The sequence below is a fragment of the Apis mellifera genome, linkage group LG9 (assembly GCF_003254395.2).
Source record: "Apis mellifera strain DH4 linkage group LG9, Amel_HAv3.1, whole genome shotgun sequence".
Lineage (NCBI taxonomy): Eukaryota > Metazoa > Arthropoda > Insecta > Hymenoptera > Apidae > Apis > Apis mellifera.
In genome coordinates, this window is record NC_037646.1 from 7,880,507 (window position 1) to 7,898,834 (window position 18,328).

Here is an 18,328-nt window from a genome sequence, read left to right on the forward strand (position 1 = left end):
TATGAATAGAAGATAATATATGTTTTAGGATATTATTACTAATGTATTAGATACATTAAAATGTTTGTGCATTCTTAGATAATTTTCCAAGATGGCTATAAAATAAAATACAATATATACTAAAATCTATTTTCCATAATTTAAATATATACTAGTACACAATATTTCTGTATGTATATCGAAATATAGAATAAAATTTCTAATATTCTAAAATATTTTATCTTGTTTTTTTGTAAAAAATACAAATGAAATTATAATGATTAAAAATGCGCGGTAAGCGCGCGGAGAGCGCCGCGTAATGTATCGCGCATGTGCATAGATTGCCAATTGTTCGTGAGTTTTGTGAGAAGCAGAGTTTGAGATAAATAAGTTTTTCCGCTTGTCGATTGGAGGGATAAAGGGGTAGAACCAGAGAAGGAGAATTTTTTCAATTTCTCAGTGGAAAACTGTGTTTTCCGTGTGCTGAGGGCCGGTGGCCGAGTGATGCACGCATATGTCTAGGCTCGGGGGAACTCAGGTTCTAGCCACAGCACAGGTGAAGAGGACGGCTGCTGATCACGCAGCGGTGTTAAACTTTGGTGCTGCAAAACGCAGCAAGCTGTCCGCCGTTGCGGTCACGGAGATCAACGAGATTGAAAACATGACGGATACGGCTGCAGCCACGACTGATACCCAAAAGAGAGCCAATTTCTCAGCTTTAACTGTTGGGAATCCAAACGGCGTTAACAAGATTTCACCAAGTTTGGCAAGCGCAAAACCTGGTACAGCTAGAAAACTCGTCATCAAAAATTTTAAAAGTAAGCAAGACCATGGGACTACTTAACCTCAAAATCAGCTGCTACTGTTCATGAAGATTTTTGGTGTAATTTATGATTGGCAATGTGCCTTCGTGGATTACGACATCTTTTTTAACATAATTTTGTAATTTTTGTGATACTCTTTTGCTTCATTATTTAACGAAGGTTAAATTAATTCTAAATGCGATTAATAAAAGTAAGCTAACATAACCTAACTTGACATCATAAAAGAATGAAATGAATAAACGTCTTTAAGACGCATTACTTGTTCTTTATATATTTATTAAAAATTTCATATTAATTGTATAATTCATTAAATATATTAGTTCGTGTATTTATATTTTTAATTTTATTAAATAAAAATAAAGAATAAATACGAATAAGCTATTTTAATAATAATAGAAATTTCAAAAAGTATTTATGATTCAATTTATATTTTTCAATTTATTATTTTTTTATTTTATTTTAAAATAAATTATTTAAAAAAAAAAGGACAAAAGATATTATACCTTATATATGTATTATTAATACATATTGATTATAAAAAATATACTAATAAGTAAAAATTAATTATATATATTGTATTTATATAATAATATTTATTATATTTATTATAATATATTATTAAAAATGAAAATTATATAAAAAATAAATACAAATATTATATTAAAAATTTTATATAGATAAACCAAAATTACCAGAAAATTATCAAGAACAGACATGGGAAAAATTACAAGAAGCTGTAATAGCAATACAAACTAGCAAGAGTATTCGTTATTCATTAGAAGAGCTTTATCAAGCAGTTGAAAATATGTGTAATCATAAAATGGCATCCACATTATATACAAAGCTAACAAGGTTAACAGAAGCACATGTGCAAGCAAATATAGAACAATTTTTAGCAGAATCAATGGATAGGCATATATTCTTAAAAAAAATGAATGAATGTTGGCAATCACATTGCAGACAAATGATTATGATTAGAAGTATTTTTCTATATTTGGATAGAACATATGTATTACAAAATCCAAGTATTTTATCTATTTGGTATGTTTAAAAAATTTAAAAACATTATTAAAAATTATTAAAAACAAATTTTTTTATATTTTTTTGCTCAGTATTTGTATTATTTTAGGGATATGGGTTTACATTTGTTTAGAGTGTATATTGTTTTGAATAACTTAGTTCAAACACGTACAGTAGAAGGATTACTTATGCTCATAGAAAAAGAACGTCAAGGTGATACAGTGGATAGAACACTTCTTAAATCATTATTAAGAATGTTATCAGATCTACAAATCTACCAAGATGCCTTTGAAACTAAGTATGATTTTTTATATATTTTATATATATGTGTGTATATATATATATATATATATATATATATATATATATAGATTAAAATATGTTATATTTTTTTTATTAAATTTTTATTTTTATAGATTTTTGGTTGCTACTGAAAGACTATATGCTGCTGAAGGTCAACGACTGATGAATGAACATGATGTTCCTGAGTACTTAGCACATGTGGACAAACGACTTCAAGAAGAAAATGAACGTTTGTTACATTATTTGGATGCATCTACAAAGTAAATATTTATTTTACATCATATTAATATTTGGAACTATAATATTATTATTAATTAATGTTAATTTAATATTATAGATGGTCCTTAATACATACGGTAGAAAAACAATTATTGTCTGAACATATTACCAGCATTTTACAAAAAGGATTAAGTGGTTTACTGGATGAAAATAGAATTAATGATTTATCTTTACTTTATAATTTATATAGTCGAGTAAAAAATGGCCTTGTAGAACTTTGTCTAAACTTTAATTCTTATATTAAGGTATTTTATAAATTATTTAAATATTTACAATTTTAATTATATGTAATAGATACATTTTATTTTTGTTCATAGAAAAAAGGTAAAACTATAGTTATAGATCCTGAAAAAGATAAAACTATGGTTCAAGAACTCTTAGATTTCAAAGATAAAATGGACAATATAGTTAACACATGTTTTCATAAAAATGAGAAATTTGCAAACAGTTTAAAAGAAGCTTTTGAAGCTTTTATTAATCAACGTGCGAATAAACCTGCTGAATTAATAGGTAATATTATATTTTTATTTGAATAATAATATTATCCATATTAATTAATTTATTTTTTTTAATTATAGCGAAATTTGTTGACTGCAAACTTAGAGCGGGTAATAAAGAAGCGACAGAAGAAGAATTAGAAAGATTATTAGATAAAATCATGGTACTGTTTAGATTTATACATGGAAAAGATGTATTTGAAGCATTTTATAAAAAAGATTTAGCTAAACGTTTATTAGTTGGTAAATCAGCTTCTGTTGATGCTGAAAAATCCATGTTATCCAAATTAAAACAAGAATGTGGAGGAGGTTTTACTAGTAAATTGGAAGGAATGTTTAAAGATATGGAACTTAGTAAAGATATTAATATTGCTTTTAAACAGGTAATAATAAAACTTATATTTAATTATTTATTTTTAGTTTATTTTTAATTTAATATATTTATAAATTATTTTTTATATATTATTTATTTAATTATACAATTGTAAAACTTTTTTTATATTTTAAATTAGTATGCAGGAAATTTGCAAAGTGAATTGTCTGCTAGTAATTTGGATTTGACTGTTTCGATACTTACAATGGGTTATTGGCCAACATATCCTGTAATGGAAGTAACATTACCACCAGAAATGGTTCAATATCAAGATGTATTTAATAAATTTTATTTAGGAAAACATAGTGGTAGAAAATTGCAATGGCAACCTACTTTAGGACATTGTGTATTAAAAGCTTGGTTTAATCAGGTATTATTAATATATTAATGTATTAAATTTGTATTAAATAGTTAATTATATATTCCATAGAAACATTTCACTTAAATGTCAAAATAGGGCAACAAAGAACTTCAAGTTTCATTATTTCAAGCATTGGTGTTAATTTTGTTTAATGATGCTGACAATTTGTCCTTGGAAGATATAAAAGCAGCAACAAATATAGAAGATGGTGAACTTAGAAGAACTTTACAATCTTTAGCTTGTGGAAAAGCCAGAGTGTTACAAAAAAATCCAAGAGGAAGGGATGTTGCAGATAACGATAGATTTGTTTTTAATGCAGACTTTACAAATAAATTATTCAGAATTAAGATAAATCAAATTCAAATGAAAGAAACGGTATGATCTTTTAAATAATTATTTTCTTTTACATAATACATAATTAAAAAATGTATTATTTATTTTTTGTTCAGAATGAGGAACAAAAAGCTACAGAAGAAAGAGTATATCAGGATAGACAATATCAGATAGATGCAGCTATTGTTAGAATTATGAAAATGAGAAAAACACTTTCGCACAATTTGTTGATTAGTGAATTATACAATCAACTTAAGTTTCCTGTAAAGGTATTGCAATTTATAAAATAATATATATTATGAAAATTTTAAATATATTGAATTATATAATTATAAAAAAAAATTTTCAGCCTGCAGATTTGAAAAAGAGAATTGAATCTCTCATAGATAGGGATTACATGGAACGAGATAAAGATAATGCAAATGAGTACAATTATGTTGCATAACCTGAACCAAATACCAAAGTCATTTTAGACTGGGTGGTCACTGTGTTTTTTAGCAAAAAAAACCAATTTTATTTTGGTGTTTGCTCATTGTGAATGTGACATGTTGAACAAGAAAAAAATGAAAAACTTATAACTGATTGAATGTCAACATAATGTTGCATTATGTGATCAGTTGATAAAAAAAATAGAGTGGACTCTATAAATTCGGTTTTTATAGTGCGTAATAAATACTGGACAATTGAGGTCATCTTTAAGATAGTGCTTTACTGTTATTATTCTTCTGTTTATGAATTTCGCTAAAAAAGGACCATGTGCAAAATATCTAATACAGCATTTAAAGAAATATATCAACAGTTTTTTATGCAGAACAGTTTTTCACAGCATACAGATCTAAGAAGATAACATAGAATATTCTAAGAATTAAAAAAAATGCAATGACCGAAAGTGAATAGGAATGCGTTATTTATAATAATAATAAATAGAAAAGATAGTGTATTATGGATATTGAACTGGTCATTGAAATAATTTTAAATAAATAGAAAATACATTATAAAATAATAATTCATGTATTGAATATGTTCATTACATGAAAAAGTATTTCATTACAGAATTTTAGGAATACCGAAAAAGAAAAACTACGGTATGTTCATATTGAAAAAAATGAACAAAAAAATATTTGAAGAAATCTTATTAAAAACATAATATTATGAATTTCTATAACAAATTTTTGTATATTACCTTATAATACAGAGTTTATAAATCCAATAGGAAAACATACAATTTGTATAAATAATGTCCATTTTTGTCAAAAAAAAAAAAAAATAGTAAAGCAATACATATGTAAATTTATAATAAATTTAATAATAATATGAAACATCTTTCAAATAATGCATGTTTTATTTATAACCTGCATATTATTAAAATTAATATTTTTTAATGTATTTTTCTCTACTAACAAATGTATCTTTTTTATGAAGATAAAAACAACAAATAATAAAAGTGTTTCATATTATTATAAAATAAGTACTCTGCCATTAGCTTTACAATTTTCACTACATATGATAAATTATAATAACTATTTAAATATAAATACAAATAATATCATATTTACTTGATACTTACTTTTTGCATATCTTTTGAGTGAATTATAGCTTGATAAAGTACAAGTTTATAAAAATATATGAATCTTCTATCTTTATATACAAATTAAGAATCAATGTGATATAAATTATTCTTAACTAATTATCAATTTACTTTATACAGATCATAATATAAAATAAAAATTTTAATAATTTTGTTTAGAATAAATTTTTTCAATTTGTAGATTGCAAAAATATTATGTTTTACAGAATTTTCACCAACTATGATTTATTAATATTTCAGGAAGTTTTAAAATTATACTTTTAATAACAATTTCTTTATTTTTTATTATGTAAAATTATTATTCTTTTTTTTTTTAGTAACTCTGTATTACAAGGTTATTTCACAAATAAGTGTTAAAGAAATAATTTATTATTCATGTAAATGCTGTGCAAAATAAAATTTCTAGCAAGATAAAATATAAATAAAATTACTGTAACTATATGCTAAATCGAATACAGAATTTCTTATTATCTTATCTACTATAATCTAAAGATGAAGACAAAAAATTATTGTAAAAAGAAGGTCCAGTGCTTTTTTGTGAATACAAATATCTAATTATATTCCATAAACTACATAAGAAAACATTTTCAAAAAAAAAAAAAAAAACAATTTCATAACGTAGAAATCGATTGTTATTGAAAAAAGAAAATATATATATAAATAAATATATTATTAATAATACAATCAATAAAATTTGAATCATCCAGTGGCTTGTTCAGTCATTTTATGTGTAATTATGAAATAGCTTATTAATGAAATTTTGTATAAACATAAAAAAAAAATGTTGATGAATCATTAGATAATTTTAATGCAAATCCTATGAAAAGTTTTAATATATATTAAAACTATCTCCCAAACGCAGTACATGGTAAATATAAAGAAATCATTTTAAAATAGATTCAAAAAGATAATATTTTCATGTTATTTCAGAATTTTGTTATTTTATTTGATTTCTTTTAGAAATAATATAATGCAAGAAAATTATAAATGATTTAAATTATATAAATTAAATTTCATAAATTACCTTATACTGCGTTTCCTTTGTATTACATTCAAAAACTTATTTTTGTGTAATCGTTCGTAGATTTAACAAGATTGTAAATAGAATAAGATTCCATACTTGTAATAAAATAAAAGAAAAAACTCAAATTATGTTTTATGCATGATATTTACATTTTATTTACAAGATAAAATATTAAATTATATAAAATTATTTATGTTTTTACAATTACGATTGAAATAATAATGTATTTGTACAATATTTATTTTAAACTATAAATCATCATGAATATTTTGTTAAAAAAATTATATACAAGAAAATTTTATAAATATTTCATATCTTTAAAAAGACATTTTTCTAAATATATAATCTTTTTTAGCGGTTTTCTTATCCTCTTAATTTTTCTACGTGTTTGGTTTTTATATCAATTTCGTAAAGCAAAGATTTTGCAAGGTTACTAGCATTAGCCTGTTTATTTAAAAAATCAGATACTAATTTAGAAGGAAGTTTTCCACCTCCATGTGCTAAACATTCTTTCCAATATCGATTGCCTGCCGTTCGATTAAAAGGATCTGCTTGAAAATATGTTTGCCATATCCATGAAGCAATTGCTCGAGATACTAAATAAGAATAATATTTTGCACCATATCCAACTAAATGAGAAAATCTTAATTGCCATGCCTAAAAATATAATTTTTTATTTATAATAATTATATAATAATAATAATAATAATTATTATTATTATTATTATTTATGATAAATTATTAAAACTAAAAAAAAAAAAAATTACATACTGTATTTTCAATATAAGGAAGTTCATAGTATTTTCCTTGTATTTCTTTCAAAATTTCAGTTGATGACTTTTCTAATTGTCCATTGTGATAAACTTGATCTAACATGCTATAATATATCTGATTTTGTAATTCAGAAGCACAAAATATATTTTTTGAAGCATATAATTTATCTAATAATGTTATTGGTATTTGTTCAAAAGTTTGAAAATGTCTAGCAAATGTGGATACAACCTAATTATATAATATATATAAATTATAAAATTTATTTAAAAAGTTGATTATAATTTTTAATAACTTACTCTTGGATCACTTGCAAAATATTCCATTAAAACACTTGGAACTTCTGCAAAATCTGTACTGCATCTAGTTCCTGTTACATGCTGATATTTTGTTCTACCTAGCATAGAATGTAATGCATGACCCATTTCATGGAATAAATTTTCTACAGAAGAAGGACTAAGTAGACATGGCTTAGACCATGTTGGAACTGGTAATGATAACATTAATACTACTATAGGATTCTAAAATAAACATTTGAATAATGATAATAATGAAAAATATTATTAAATTAAAATATATATATACAAGGTATTCATCATTCCATTAAATTAATAAAAAGCGATTCAAATAAAAATTAATCATTCAGTTAGCAATTATAAAAGTTACTAAAATATATTTACTAAAAAATTAAAGTTATCTTACCAAAATACTAACTAATCTTATCTTATTTAAAATATTTATTATATCGATTAAAATATTTAATATCGATTATCGTCTAAAAAATTATGTGATTATTATAATGAATACCTTACATATATATATTTTATATAAATATTTTTTCTTGATTTAAATTATACTTGATAAGATCCATCAGATAATTGCCTTCCACCTCTAATAGTAAAATGACAATCTTGATTAGGTTTTCCTTCTCTTTCAAAAAAATCACAATATATGTAACCCAAAACTGCTTCATTTTCATCTATTACAACAATTTTATGTACATTATTTGCCCAAACTTCACCAGATAAAACTGGTACATATTCCAATCGGATACCATATAATGCTTGTATTAATATATTAATTCCATCCATACAAGCACCAAGAGAAAAATATGGTGCAAATTCAGTAATAGATATATTTAACCAATTTCTTTTTGCTTTTGCTGTAAAATAAGCCGTATCCCATGGCATTATTTTCTAAATATAAAAAATAAAAAATAATGTAAATTATTTATTAATTTAATGACATTTTTTTTAAATAAAAATATTATAAATAATAAATAATATTATAAATTATAAATAATATTTAACAAATTTGGCAAACCTGCTTTATGGGTGATTCAATATTTTTCATTTTTTGCATTTCATTAAAATCTTGCTTTGTTTTAGACTTTAAATTATCATTTAAGATATTAAGAAATTCATATATTACTTCAGGTGTTTCCATAGTACTTCCTTTAACAGCTCTATAAATTGTTTATTTTTAATACATAAATATATAAGTAATACATACTAATTTTAGTTAATTTTAGTTTTATCAATAAATATTTATGAAATCTACCGATGAGCATAAGATGAAAATCCACATAGTTTAGCTAAAGTATATCTAGAATTTAAAAGTTCTTGTAGGAGATATTCTTGTTCTTCATCAGGATATAAAAATATGCGATATGCTGTTTCTCTAAGTAAACAATTAGGAGAATCTACATAAAGTCCTTGAACATATATTTTATTATCCTTTTCTGTGAAACTAAAATATTTTTTAAAAAATATTTTAAATCTTATATTTTAAATGAAAAAATTATTTACTTACGAAACTTACTACTGTCTTATATTAGGTGGAACAATACTAGAATCTACTGCTCTTGTATTACTAGCACCTGTCATAAATTTCTGACCTACCTATTTGAAAAATATAATTATATAATAAATATATATTCTAAATATATATATATATATATATATTTATATAGTATAAATATTTATATAAATAAATAAAATATACTAATTTATGTACTTGTAATATATAATAATTCAATTGCACAACTTTTTCTCTTATAGATTCTGGTAAATGAATAGCACATAATTCAAAATCAGATAAGAATAATGTTGCTACATGTTTATCTACTATAGATGTTTTCTGAATATCTTCGTTATATATTATATGTTTCAATGCATTATATAGTTCACGATGAGTATTTAATCTAAAAAATTTTGTAAATAATTTTTATATTTTTTTAATTTTAAAAAAATTATAAATATTTATTAATTTTTAAAAGTAATTACTTCTCTACAATACCACTAACAGAGAGACAAGTCTTCTCTGCAGCTGTAACAAACTGTTTTTGTGGATGTGCAATTCTAATAAATTCTGCTAAATCTGCAACTTTACATAATGTATCAGACATATCATCAAAAATTTCTACCATTTTTCGTTTTCTATTTTGACTCATAGCTTCTGCTATAAGTGCATCTGTTTGAGATATTGCTTGATCTCTTAAAATATTAAATCCTTCTGATGTTTTTAATTCAGATATTCCAAATAATCCCTATAAAAAATATTAAAATTTTAAAAATAATGTTATTAATATATTTTATACAAATAATTATGAATATTTTAAAAAATATATATTACTCACAGTTTCTTTTCTTAAAAAATCAAATCCATATTTTTCTTTATTAATAGAATTGAATGCTGTTGCAAGAGATGACCATGTATTTACATTTCTATGTCTTTTACAATTTCTTGGAAATTGTTTTTTTAACATTTGGATCATTTTTTTATAATATACTAAAAGTTTTCAAGAATAAAAATTATTATATTCATTCAAAATATTATAAGTCAAAACACAATTTAAAGAATTTTTATGCAAACAACATTTGAATATTAATTTAAATTATAATGATAAAATGTAATTAAATAAAATTTTTTTAAGCAATAAAATAATTCGTATATAAAAACAAAATAAATTATTAACAAATTATTTAATCTTTATTTTCATATATAGTTATATAGTCATTTGATTATAATATTTATTTTTTATGAAATGAAATATTTTTAAAAATAAAATAAGTTTGTTATTATACTTATATTTATTAGAAAATGATATGCTAGAGGTTATAAATATGTATAATGATTTATATAGTGTACTTAATACAAAGTAACAATTTTAGAATACGTGATTCTATTTTTGACTGGATGATGGCATTACTGGTGATTTTAACTAAGTCTGTAGTTATAACTTAAAAATGGTGTTACAAGTAAAAATATAAATTTTCATTAGAATTGTGTGAAAATAAAATTGAAAGTGAAAATGAAAAAAAAATAGAACAGATGTGTTTTAATAAAAAAAATATTCAATTTATAAAATAAATTTCTTTTGATTGACAAAAGTTGAGCAATTTTTCATTTGAGCATGATTTGTTTATTGAAATAATTTATTAGATAATTCAATTTTCTATTATAAATTTTGAGGTTACTTACGAATATAAATGGTGAGGAAATTAATTTTTTCAATCATATGCAGTTGTTTGAACAAAACGAATATAATAGATTTCTATATGTCAAGTAGAAGGGGTACAAGTATATGCTTGTGTACTATACAAGGATATGTCTTATATTGTTCATATATTATTTAACATCACTTAATTTATTCCGTAATAATTTTTTTAATTTATATAATTAGACATATTTTTACTTTTGATTTTATTGAATGTGTAATTTTTTCAATTATGTTATTTTTTTATATTTATTATTGTTATTTTTATGTATAATAATCTTTCATAATATTTGATTTTTTTTTATATAAATTATTTTATTTTTAAATTAAATTACAATATCATATATATATATATATATATATATATATATATATATATATATATATATATTATCAAATTCAGATTTATTTGTTGAAATCTATTTTTTTATTTTTCATTTATATTTATCTTATCTATAAAATTAATCTCGTTTTTGTTTTCTTGCAGTCTAATTCTATGATATGTAAAGATTTATTCACTGCTGTTAAACAATTAGCAGACAGTGAGATTGAATTAATAAAGACTATAGAAAATTCAAAGAAAACAAATAATATTAAGAATATTAAAAATACTATGTCTACAACAGATAAAAAAAGTGTCAAAAAGTCCACAAAAGTATTCAATGTAAATATAAAAATCATAAAAAAATAATTTAATGATAATTGTAAATTTTTTATTTTTTTCATTTGATTAGGTTCGTCCATCAGCTGCTTTAATAGCAGCTAAACGTGAAGCAGCTCAACAACGTATATTACAAGAAAAAAAATCTAATAATGTTTTTATATATGATATATATCAAAAAGCTATTGATGCATATAATATAAAAAGAATGGAAACTGGTATTGTATTTGATCATTCTATGGCTGAACATAAATGTCTTTGGGATTCAAATTATCCAGAATGTCCTGCTAGATTGATAAGAGTTTTACAGAGATGTGAAGAATTGGGCTTAATAAGTAGATGCAAGTTGATAACACCAAGATTAGCTTCAGAGAATGAAATACTTATAAAACATAGTCAAGAACAAATAGATATTTTAAAGAGTACTGATGGATGTACAGATATAAATAATTTAGAATTATTATCATCAAAATATGATGCCATTTATATACATCCTGTATGTAAATAATCATTAATTATAAAGTAAAATAATATATTCATTTTAAATATTTATATTTAAATTATTTAAAATTGCTTTAGTCTACTTATCGATTGTCTCTATTAGCCGTGGGTTCAACAATAAATTTAGTAGAAAGCATTTGCAAAGGAGAAATCCAAAATGGAATGGCTATTATAAGGTAATATATATATATATATATATATATATATATATAAAATATACTTTAAAAAAAAACTAAAAAATTTTTTAAGTATATTTGGTAAATAATTTTAAATTAAAGATATATATTATATATTATGCTTCTTTAAGTTTTTTGATTCATTTAAAAAATAAAATTTTGTATGTTAAATATTTTATATTAGTATTTTAAATATTTTTGGATAATTATCTTTGATTATTGTATATAAAAAAAAATTATAAATATATATTATAAAAATTTTCTACAATATTATAAAAAAATTTAGTTTTTTTAAATAATAAATGAATTAAGATCCATAATGTATATATATTTTTTTATTTACAATGATTTAATATGCTGGTAAAATTTTTCAATTTTTTCTAGAATCCAGGAAAAAAATATTAATATTCTTTTGTTATGTTTTAATGTTCTTTAACTTTTTCCATTTTCTATAATATATTCTAGACCACCAGGACATCATGCAATGAAATCAGAATATTGTGGATATTGTTTTTTCAATAATGTTGCAATAGCTGCTGAAAAAGTTTTATGTAATAATTTAGCTAGTAAAATTTTAATTGTTGATTGGGATGTACATCATGGGCAAGCTACTCAACAAATGTTTTATGATAATCCACAGTATGTAAATATTTTTGTAAAAATTCTATTATTTATAAATATTATAATAGTATAAATTTAATTAATAATAAATTATAAATTTTATATATAGAGTAATTTATTTCTCTATTCATCGTTACGAAAATGGTGAATTTTGGCCAAATCTTAGAGAATCTAATTTTCATTTTGTTGGAGATGACTTAGGAGAGGGATATAATTTTAATGTGCCACTTAATAAAATTGGTATGACTAATGCTGATTATTTAGCTATATTTCAACAAGTTTTATTGCCAATGGCCTATGAGGTAAAAATTATTACATTATTATAATTTATTTTAAGTAATATAATTTAAATAATGTAATTATAAAAAATATTAATATAAATTCTGAAAATGATTTCTAAAAAAAAATCATTTTTAATTATTTCAGTTTCAACCAGATCTTATAATAGTATCAGCTGGTTATGATGCAGCTTTGGGTTGTCCAGAGGTAAAATAATAAATATTATTTATTTTTTTTTATAATTTGTTTTTATCTTAGTTTAATTCAAATTTTGTCATTGTCTGAATTTAATTTATGATTGAAAATGAAAAAATTGAAATATATATCTCAAAACATATTTCAAAACAAATGATATGAGAGAATAGAGAATAATTTTATATGCAAAAATAAATAAATAAAAAAAATATATATATTTTTTTTATTTTTATTTTCGAATTTGAGAATTTGTCATTTAATTAATTTTCAATTAGATAATTAGGGAAAAATCATTATAAATATAAAAATGAACAAAAGATATAAAAATATAAAAATGAAAAAAAAATTAGTTTTAAAGGAAATAAAAATTAAAAATTCGTTTAGTATTAATATTTGGTTACTTTTTAACTGTGTATATTATATTCAATCTCTATTTTTCAAGAATGAAAAATTAAACGTGTATAACATATAGAATAAATTTTTATCAATAACTTTAGAAATTAACTAAATTCATTTGTAAAATTAATATAAAGTAATATACTTTGATTTATTTAAGTTTGTTAACTTTGATTCACTCAATTGATTTTATTCACTTAAGAAATTTTCAAATTTGATTTTCTTAAAGTAAATAAAAAATAAAAAATAAAAAATTCTCTCCCTTTGACTTATGAGACATTGTATATTAATAAAATATATATTTATGAAGAATTTTAATATTTTTGTTTTATTAATATTTAGGGTGAAATGTTGATAACACCAGCATGTTATGCTCATTTACTATCATCATTATTATGTTTGGCTTCTGGAAAAGTTGCTGTTATATTAGAGGTACAAAATATATTTTTATTTCATTATGAATTTTATTTATAATTATATTTATAATTTTTCAAATATATTGTTTTCATTATATTTTTCATTGCAGGGTGGTTATTGTTTAAAATCATTAAGTGAAAGTGCAGCATTAACATTGCGTACTTTGTTAAGTGATCCATGTCCTATGTTAGAAACTCTTACATTACCTTCAATAAGGTAAACTAAAAATACAAACATGTATAATCGTTAATCATGATTATATATATTTATATAATATAATTTTAGTATACGTGATACAATTTTGAATACAATTTATACACATAAACCATATTGGAAATGTTATCAATATCAAGATACATATAGTATTAATAGTACACCAAATAATAAAGAAGAAAATACTAATCAATATTTACCTGTAATTATATTCAAGTAAGAAATTAAATTATTTTTAATAAAATTTATTATTATTATTTTTAATTATATAAATATTTATTTACTTCAGAGAAACTGATGTTAGGCCAAAAGTATATGAAACTCAAAATTGTTATCCAGTTCAAACTCAAGAAATTATTGAAATAATAGAAAAACAACTGAGTACGTTAATACAATGTAAGTATCTCTAATTTAATAATTTAGCAATTAATTATATATATGTATAAAATGTAAAGTTTATAAATGTATTTAATATATATAATAATTAAGTTTATAAATGTAAACTTTTTTTTAGTTACTAATTTGTCTAAAGCACCTAATAAAGTATGTATTGTTTATGATGATAGAATGCTAAAACATTATGATATATCTGATGCTAATCATCCAGAAAAACCACATCGTATTAATATTATTTATAAAAAATTTCAAGAATATAATCTACTTGATCGAAGTTTTGTGCAACAGGTATGTAAATTTATTTTTAAAAAAGATAATTTTTGCACTAAAATGAATGCTAACATTAACATTTTTATTTGAAATATTAATTTTTATTTATCGATTATTTTGAAGGGACGAAGTGCAACAAAAGAAGAGTTATTATTAGTTCATACAAAAGAATATATTGATAAAATAAAAAATACAAAAAATTTAAAATCAAAAGAGCTAAAGAAGCAGGCAGAAACATACAATTCAGTTTATTTGCATCCTGAAACATGGTCAAGTGCTTGTATATCAACTGGATCATTACTACAAGTAGTTGATAATGTTTTGAATGGAGAAAGTCAATCTGGTATTGCTATCATTAGACCTCCAGGGCATCATGCTACAGAGGATGCAGCATGTGGTTTTTGTATTTTTAACAATGTAGCTATAGCAGCTAAATATGCCATAGAATTTCATCATGTAAAAAGGTATGGTAATTGATTTATTTTATATATTGACTATATTGACTATCTCGATATAAACAATAATATAATTTTCAGAGTATTGATAGTAGATTGGGATGTACATTATGGTAATGGAACTCAATCTATTTTTGAAGAAGACTCTAAAGTTTTATATATATCTATTCATCGTTATGATAATGGTAGTTTTTTTCCAAACTCTAAACGAGCAAATTATTCTTATGTTGGTTCTGAATCAGGAGAAGGTTTCACTGTTAATATACCATGGAATAAGGTTAATCTTAGAAAATATTCTGCGAAATAAGTTAATACTAACAAAGTAGAATTATTATAATTATTTGTATTATTTAAATTATAGAAAGGAATGGGTGATGCAGAATATATAGCAGCGTTTCAGCAAATAATAATGCCAATTGCTTATCAGTTTAATCCAGAATTGATTTTAGTTTCTGCTGGTTTTGATGCCTGTATTGGTGATCCTTTAGGAGGTACTATTTTATAAATATTCTTTATAATTGTGAAATTTTATATTAATATTTTCCTTATTTTTAAGGTTGTTTTGTAACACCAGAATTATATGGACACTTGACACATTGGCTATCTTCTTTAGCTAATGGTCGTGTTATTCTTAGTCTTGAAGGAGGTTACAATACTAATTCAATTGCACATGCAATGGCTATTTGTACGAAATCATTGCTTGGTGATCCTTTACCAATATTAGAAAGTGGACAAATTCCATGTGCGAGTGCTGTTCACACTATCCATAATGTTTTAAAAACGCAAAAACAATATTGGCCAAATTTAATATTTAATTTATCATTACCAAAAGAAAAAATACTTTCTAAACCTAAAGTGTCATATAAAAAAACAAATGAACAAATTATAAACAACGAAGAACTTTTAAAATATTCTGAATCTAAGATAGCATTGGAAGAAATTGAGACAGAAAAAATGCAAAATAAAAAAATTGCAACCTGGAAATTCATAAACAAAATTAAAAACGTAGATGAAAAAGATCTTAGTGATAAATTAGATGAAGCGATTGATTCATATTACGAGTTACAAAATATTCAACTTAATGATAATACTTTCTATAACGAAGGTATGATAAATTAGAAATATATGTATATACAAAGTGTTAAAAAAAAGATCTAAACTAACTAAAACTTTAAGGGCTTATAATATTTAAAAAAAGCAAAAAAATATTCAATTATGTAAATTCTGAGATTAATTTTTTCGAGCAAAATCGATTTTTGTCATTTAATATTGGATATTGTAATTAAAATTCTTTGTTATAAATAAAAAGATTTATTCAATAATATATTAGTTCAAAATTATAAACATAAAATTATTAATAAAGATTATTCATATTTAAATGAAGTAAAAAGTATTGGCAAGATATACACAAAATATATTTGTCATTTTCATAATAAGCAGATATTAAAGACTAAAAAATAATTGTTTTTTATATTATATAATATTAAATACATTGAAAATTTATATTTGCACTTATAAAACATCTTTAATATAAATCTTTATTAATATAAATAATAATCTTATGTTAAGCAAATGTATTTCTGAATCAATTCTTCAGATGATATTAAATGTTTATAATGATAAAAAATGATTTTATATCGAAAATGATTTATATTGATTGGATATTTTTGCTTCTTATGATTTATTATAAGTTTTTAAGCTTTTAAATTCTTTTATTAATTTTTTGTATATCTATAAAACAGTTTCTCATATAAAGAATTATTTTTATAGTTTCTAAATATACAAAGACATGTATGAATCAAGATCAAAAAGAAGGACATTCTAATGAAAATTTTACCAGTTTTGCTGCTGGTAGTAGTGGTAAACAGAATGAAAGAATAATTACACAAACAAGTGGCAATAAAAATTTATATGATTATTTTTCAGAAAATTTACAAGTAATTAATATTTAAAATTTTTAATATTATATATTATATATTAATTAAATATATTATTAAATTAATTTTCATTATTTGGAATTTTTTATAAAATTCTATAGGCACTAGTAGCTGGAGACATGTTTGCAGTAATACCTTTAAAAGAATGTCCACATTTAGATAGTATTAGAGATGTACCAGCTTTGGGAATTGATGTACATTTACCTTGTGTAGAATGTGAAAGTACTGCTGAAAATTGGATCTGTCTACAGTGTTATATTATTCATTGTGCACGTAATATTAATCAACATGGTGTATTACATGCTGAAAAAATGGAACATCCATTGGCACTAAGTTTTAGTGATTTATCAGTTTGGTGTTATAAATGTGAAGCATACATTGATAATCCAGTAAGTTTTAAATATTTGTTATAAATGTTTATTTTAATATAACTTTTTTAATGTGTTTAATAATATTTGTAGCGATTATTTGCTGCTCGTAATGCTGCACATCAAAGCAAATTTAATGAGGAATTGCCATGGACATATAATGATGATTGAAATAAAAATATATTTAAAAAAATTGCAACTATGTATTTTATAATATCTGTAAATCTATAAAGTATATGCTTTTATTTCTGTATTATGTTTAGATAAATTGTTAATATAATTTATGTATTATAATTTTATAGCTTTTATTACAGACAAGATACAGAATAGATCTAACATTTAATGCATTTTTTTACTTTATGCCTTAAAGATATTAGAACTTTTTAATCATTTTAGTTTTCTTAATATTATCAATTCAATTTAAAAAAATATTAAAATATTAGTAATAGTTGGAGTAGAAATTAAATTTTTTTTAAAATTTAATTTTATATAAAATAAGAAATAGGAATGTTTATATTATATATTAAAATTAAAAAATATTTTATTATTAGAAAATTTTGTAGGTATATATGAAGTATTACATATATAAAAC

At 22.0% G+C, this 18,328-nt stretch overlaps 3 protein-coding genes across 7 annotated transcripts; 2 read left to right on the top strand and 1 right to left on the bottom strand.

Annotated features, from left to right (window-relative positions):
• The first annotated feature begins 287 nt into the window (after positions 1-287).
• Positions 288-4,759, top strand: LOC409279 (cullin-4A). Its single transcript, XM_392800.7, has 11 exons — positions 288-797; positions 1,481-1,844; positions 1,933-2,121; positions 2,240-2,386; positions 2,464-2,650; positions 2,723-2,915; positions 2,984-3,285; positions 3,415-3,645; positions 3,733-4,011; positions 4,086-4,238; positions 4,319-4,759. Exons 1-11 carry the CDS (start codon positions 494-496, stop codon positions 4,412-4,414), a joined length of 2,445 nt encoding a protein of 814 aa, XP_392800.3. The 5' UTR covers positions 288-493; the 3' UTR covers positions 4,415-4,759.
• A 1,962-nt stretch (positions 4,760-6,721) lies between these two features.
• Positions 6,722-11,001, bottom strand: LOC412784 (mitochondrial intermediate peptidase). The gene is made up of 11 exons (XM_396237.6): positions 10,836-11,001; positions 9,991-10,142; positions 9,638-9,900; positions 9,369-9,555; positions 9,174-9,253; positions 8,913-9,101; positions 8,676-8,817; positions 8,210-8,548; positions 7,652-7,873; positions 7,353-7,583; positions 6,722-7,238 (listed from the first exon to the last, which is right to left on the bottom strand). Exons 1-11 carry the CDS (start codon positions 10,870-10,872, stop codon positions 6,945-6,947), a joined length of 2,136 nt encoding a protein of 711 aa, XP_396237.5. The 5' UTR covers positions 10,873-11,001; the 3' UTR covers positions 6,722-6,944.
• On the top strand, positions 10,463-18,074 carry LOC725938 (histone deacetylase 6). 5 transcript variants are annotated; one of them, XM_026443070.1, is made up of 19 exons: positions 10,463-10,579; positions 11,339-11,515; positions 11,586-12,008; positions 12,092-12,189; positions 12,655-12,828; positions 12,920-13,112; positions 13,237-13,296; positions 14,023-14,112; positions 14,207-14,313; positions 14,383-14,526; positions 14,600-14,706; positions 14,825-14,994; positions 15,100-15,440; positions 15,513-15,708; positions 15,793-15,922; positions 15,988-16,536; positions 17,202-17,368; positions 17,470-17,757; positions 17,830-18,074. In XM_026443070.1, exons 2-19 carry the CDS (start codon positions 11,348-11,350, stop codon positions 17,905-17,907), a joined length of 3,483 nt encoding a protein of 1,160 aa, XP_026298855.1. In that variant the 5' UTR covers positions 10,463-10,579; positions 11,339-11,347; the 3' UTR covers positions 17,908-18,074. The 5 variants fall into 5 exon arrangements, with proteins under 5 accessions (XP_026298855.1, XP_026298853.1, XP_026298851.1 ...); XM_026443068.1 differs by having other exon boundaries at positions 10,485-10,846; XM_026443066.1 differs by having other exon boundaries at positions 10,539-10,565.
• The last annotated feature ends 254 nt before the right edge of the window (positions 18,075-18,328 follow it).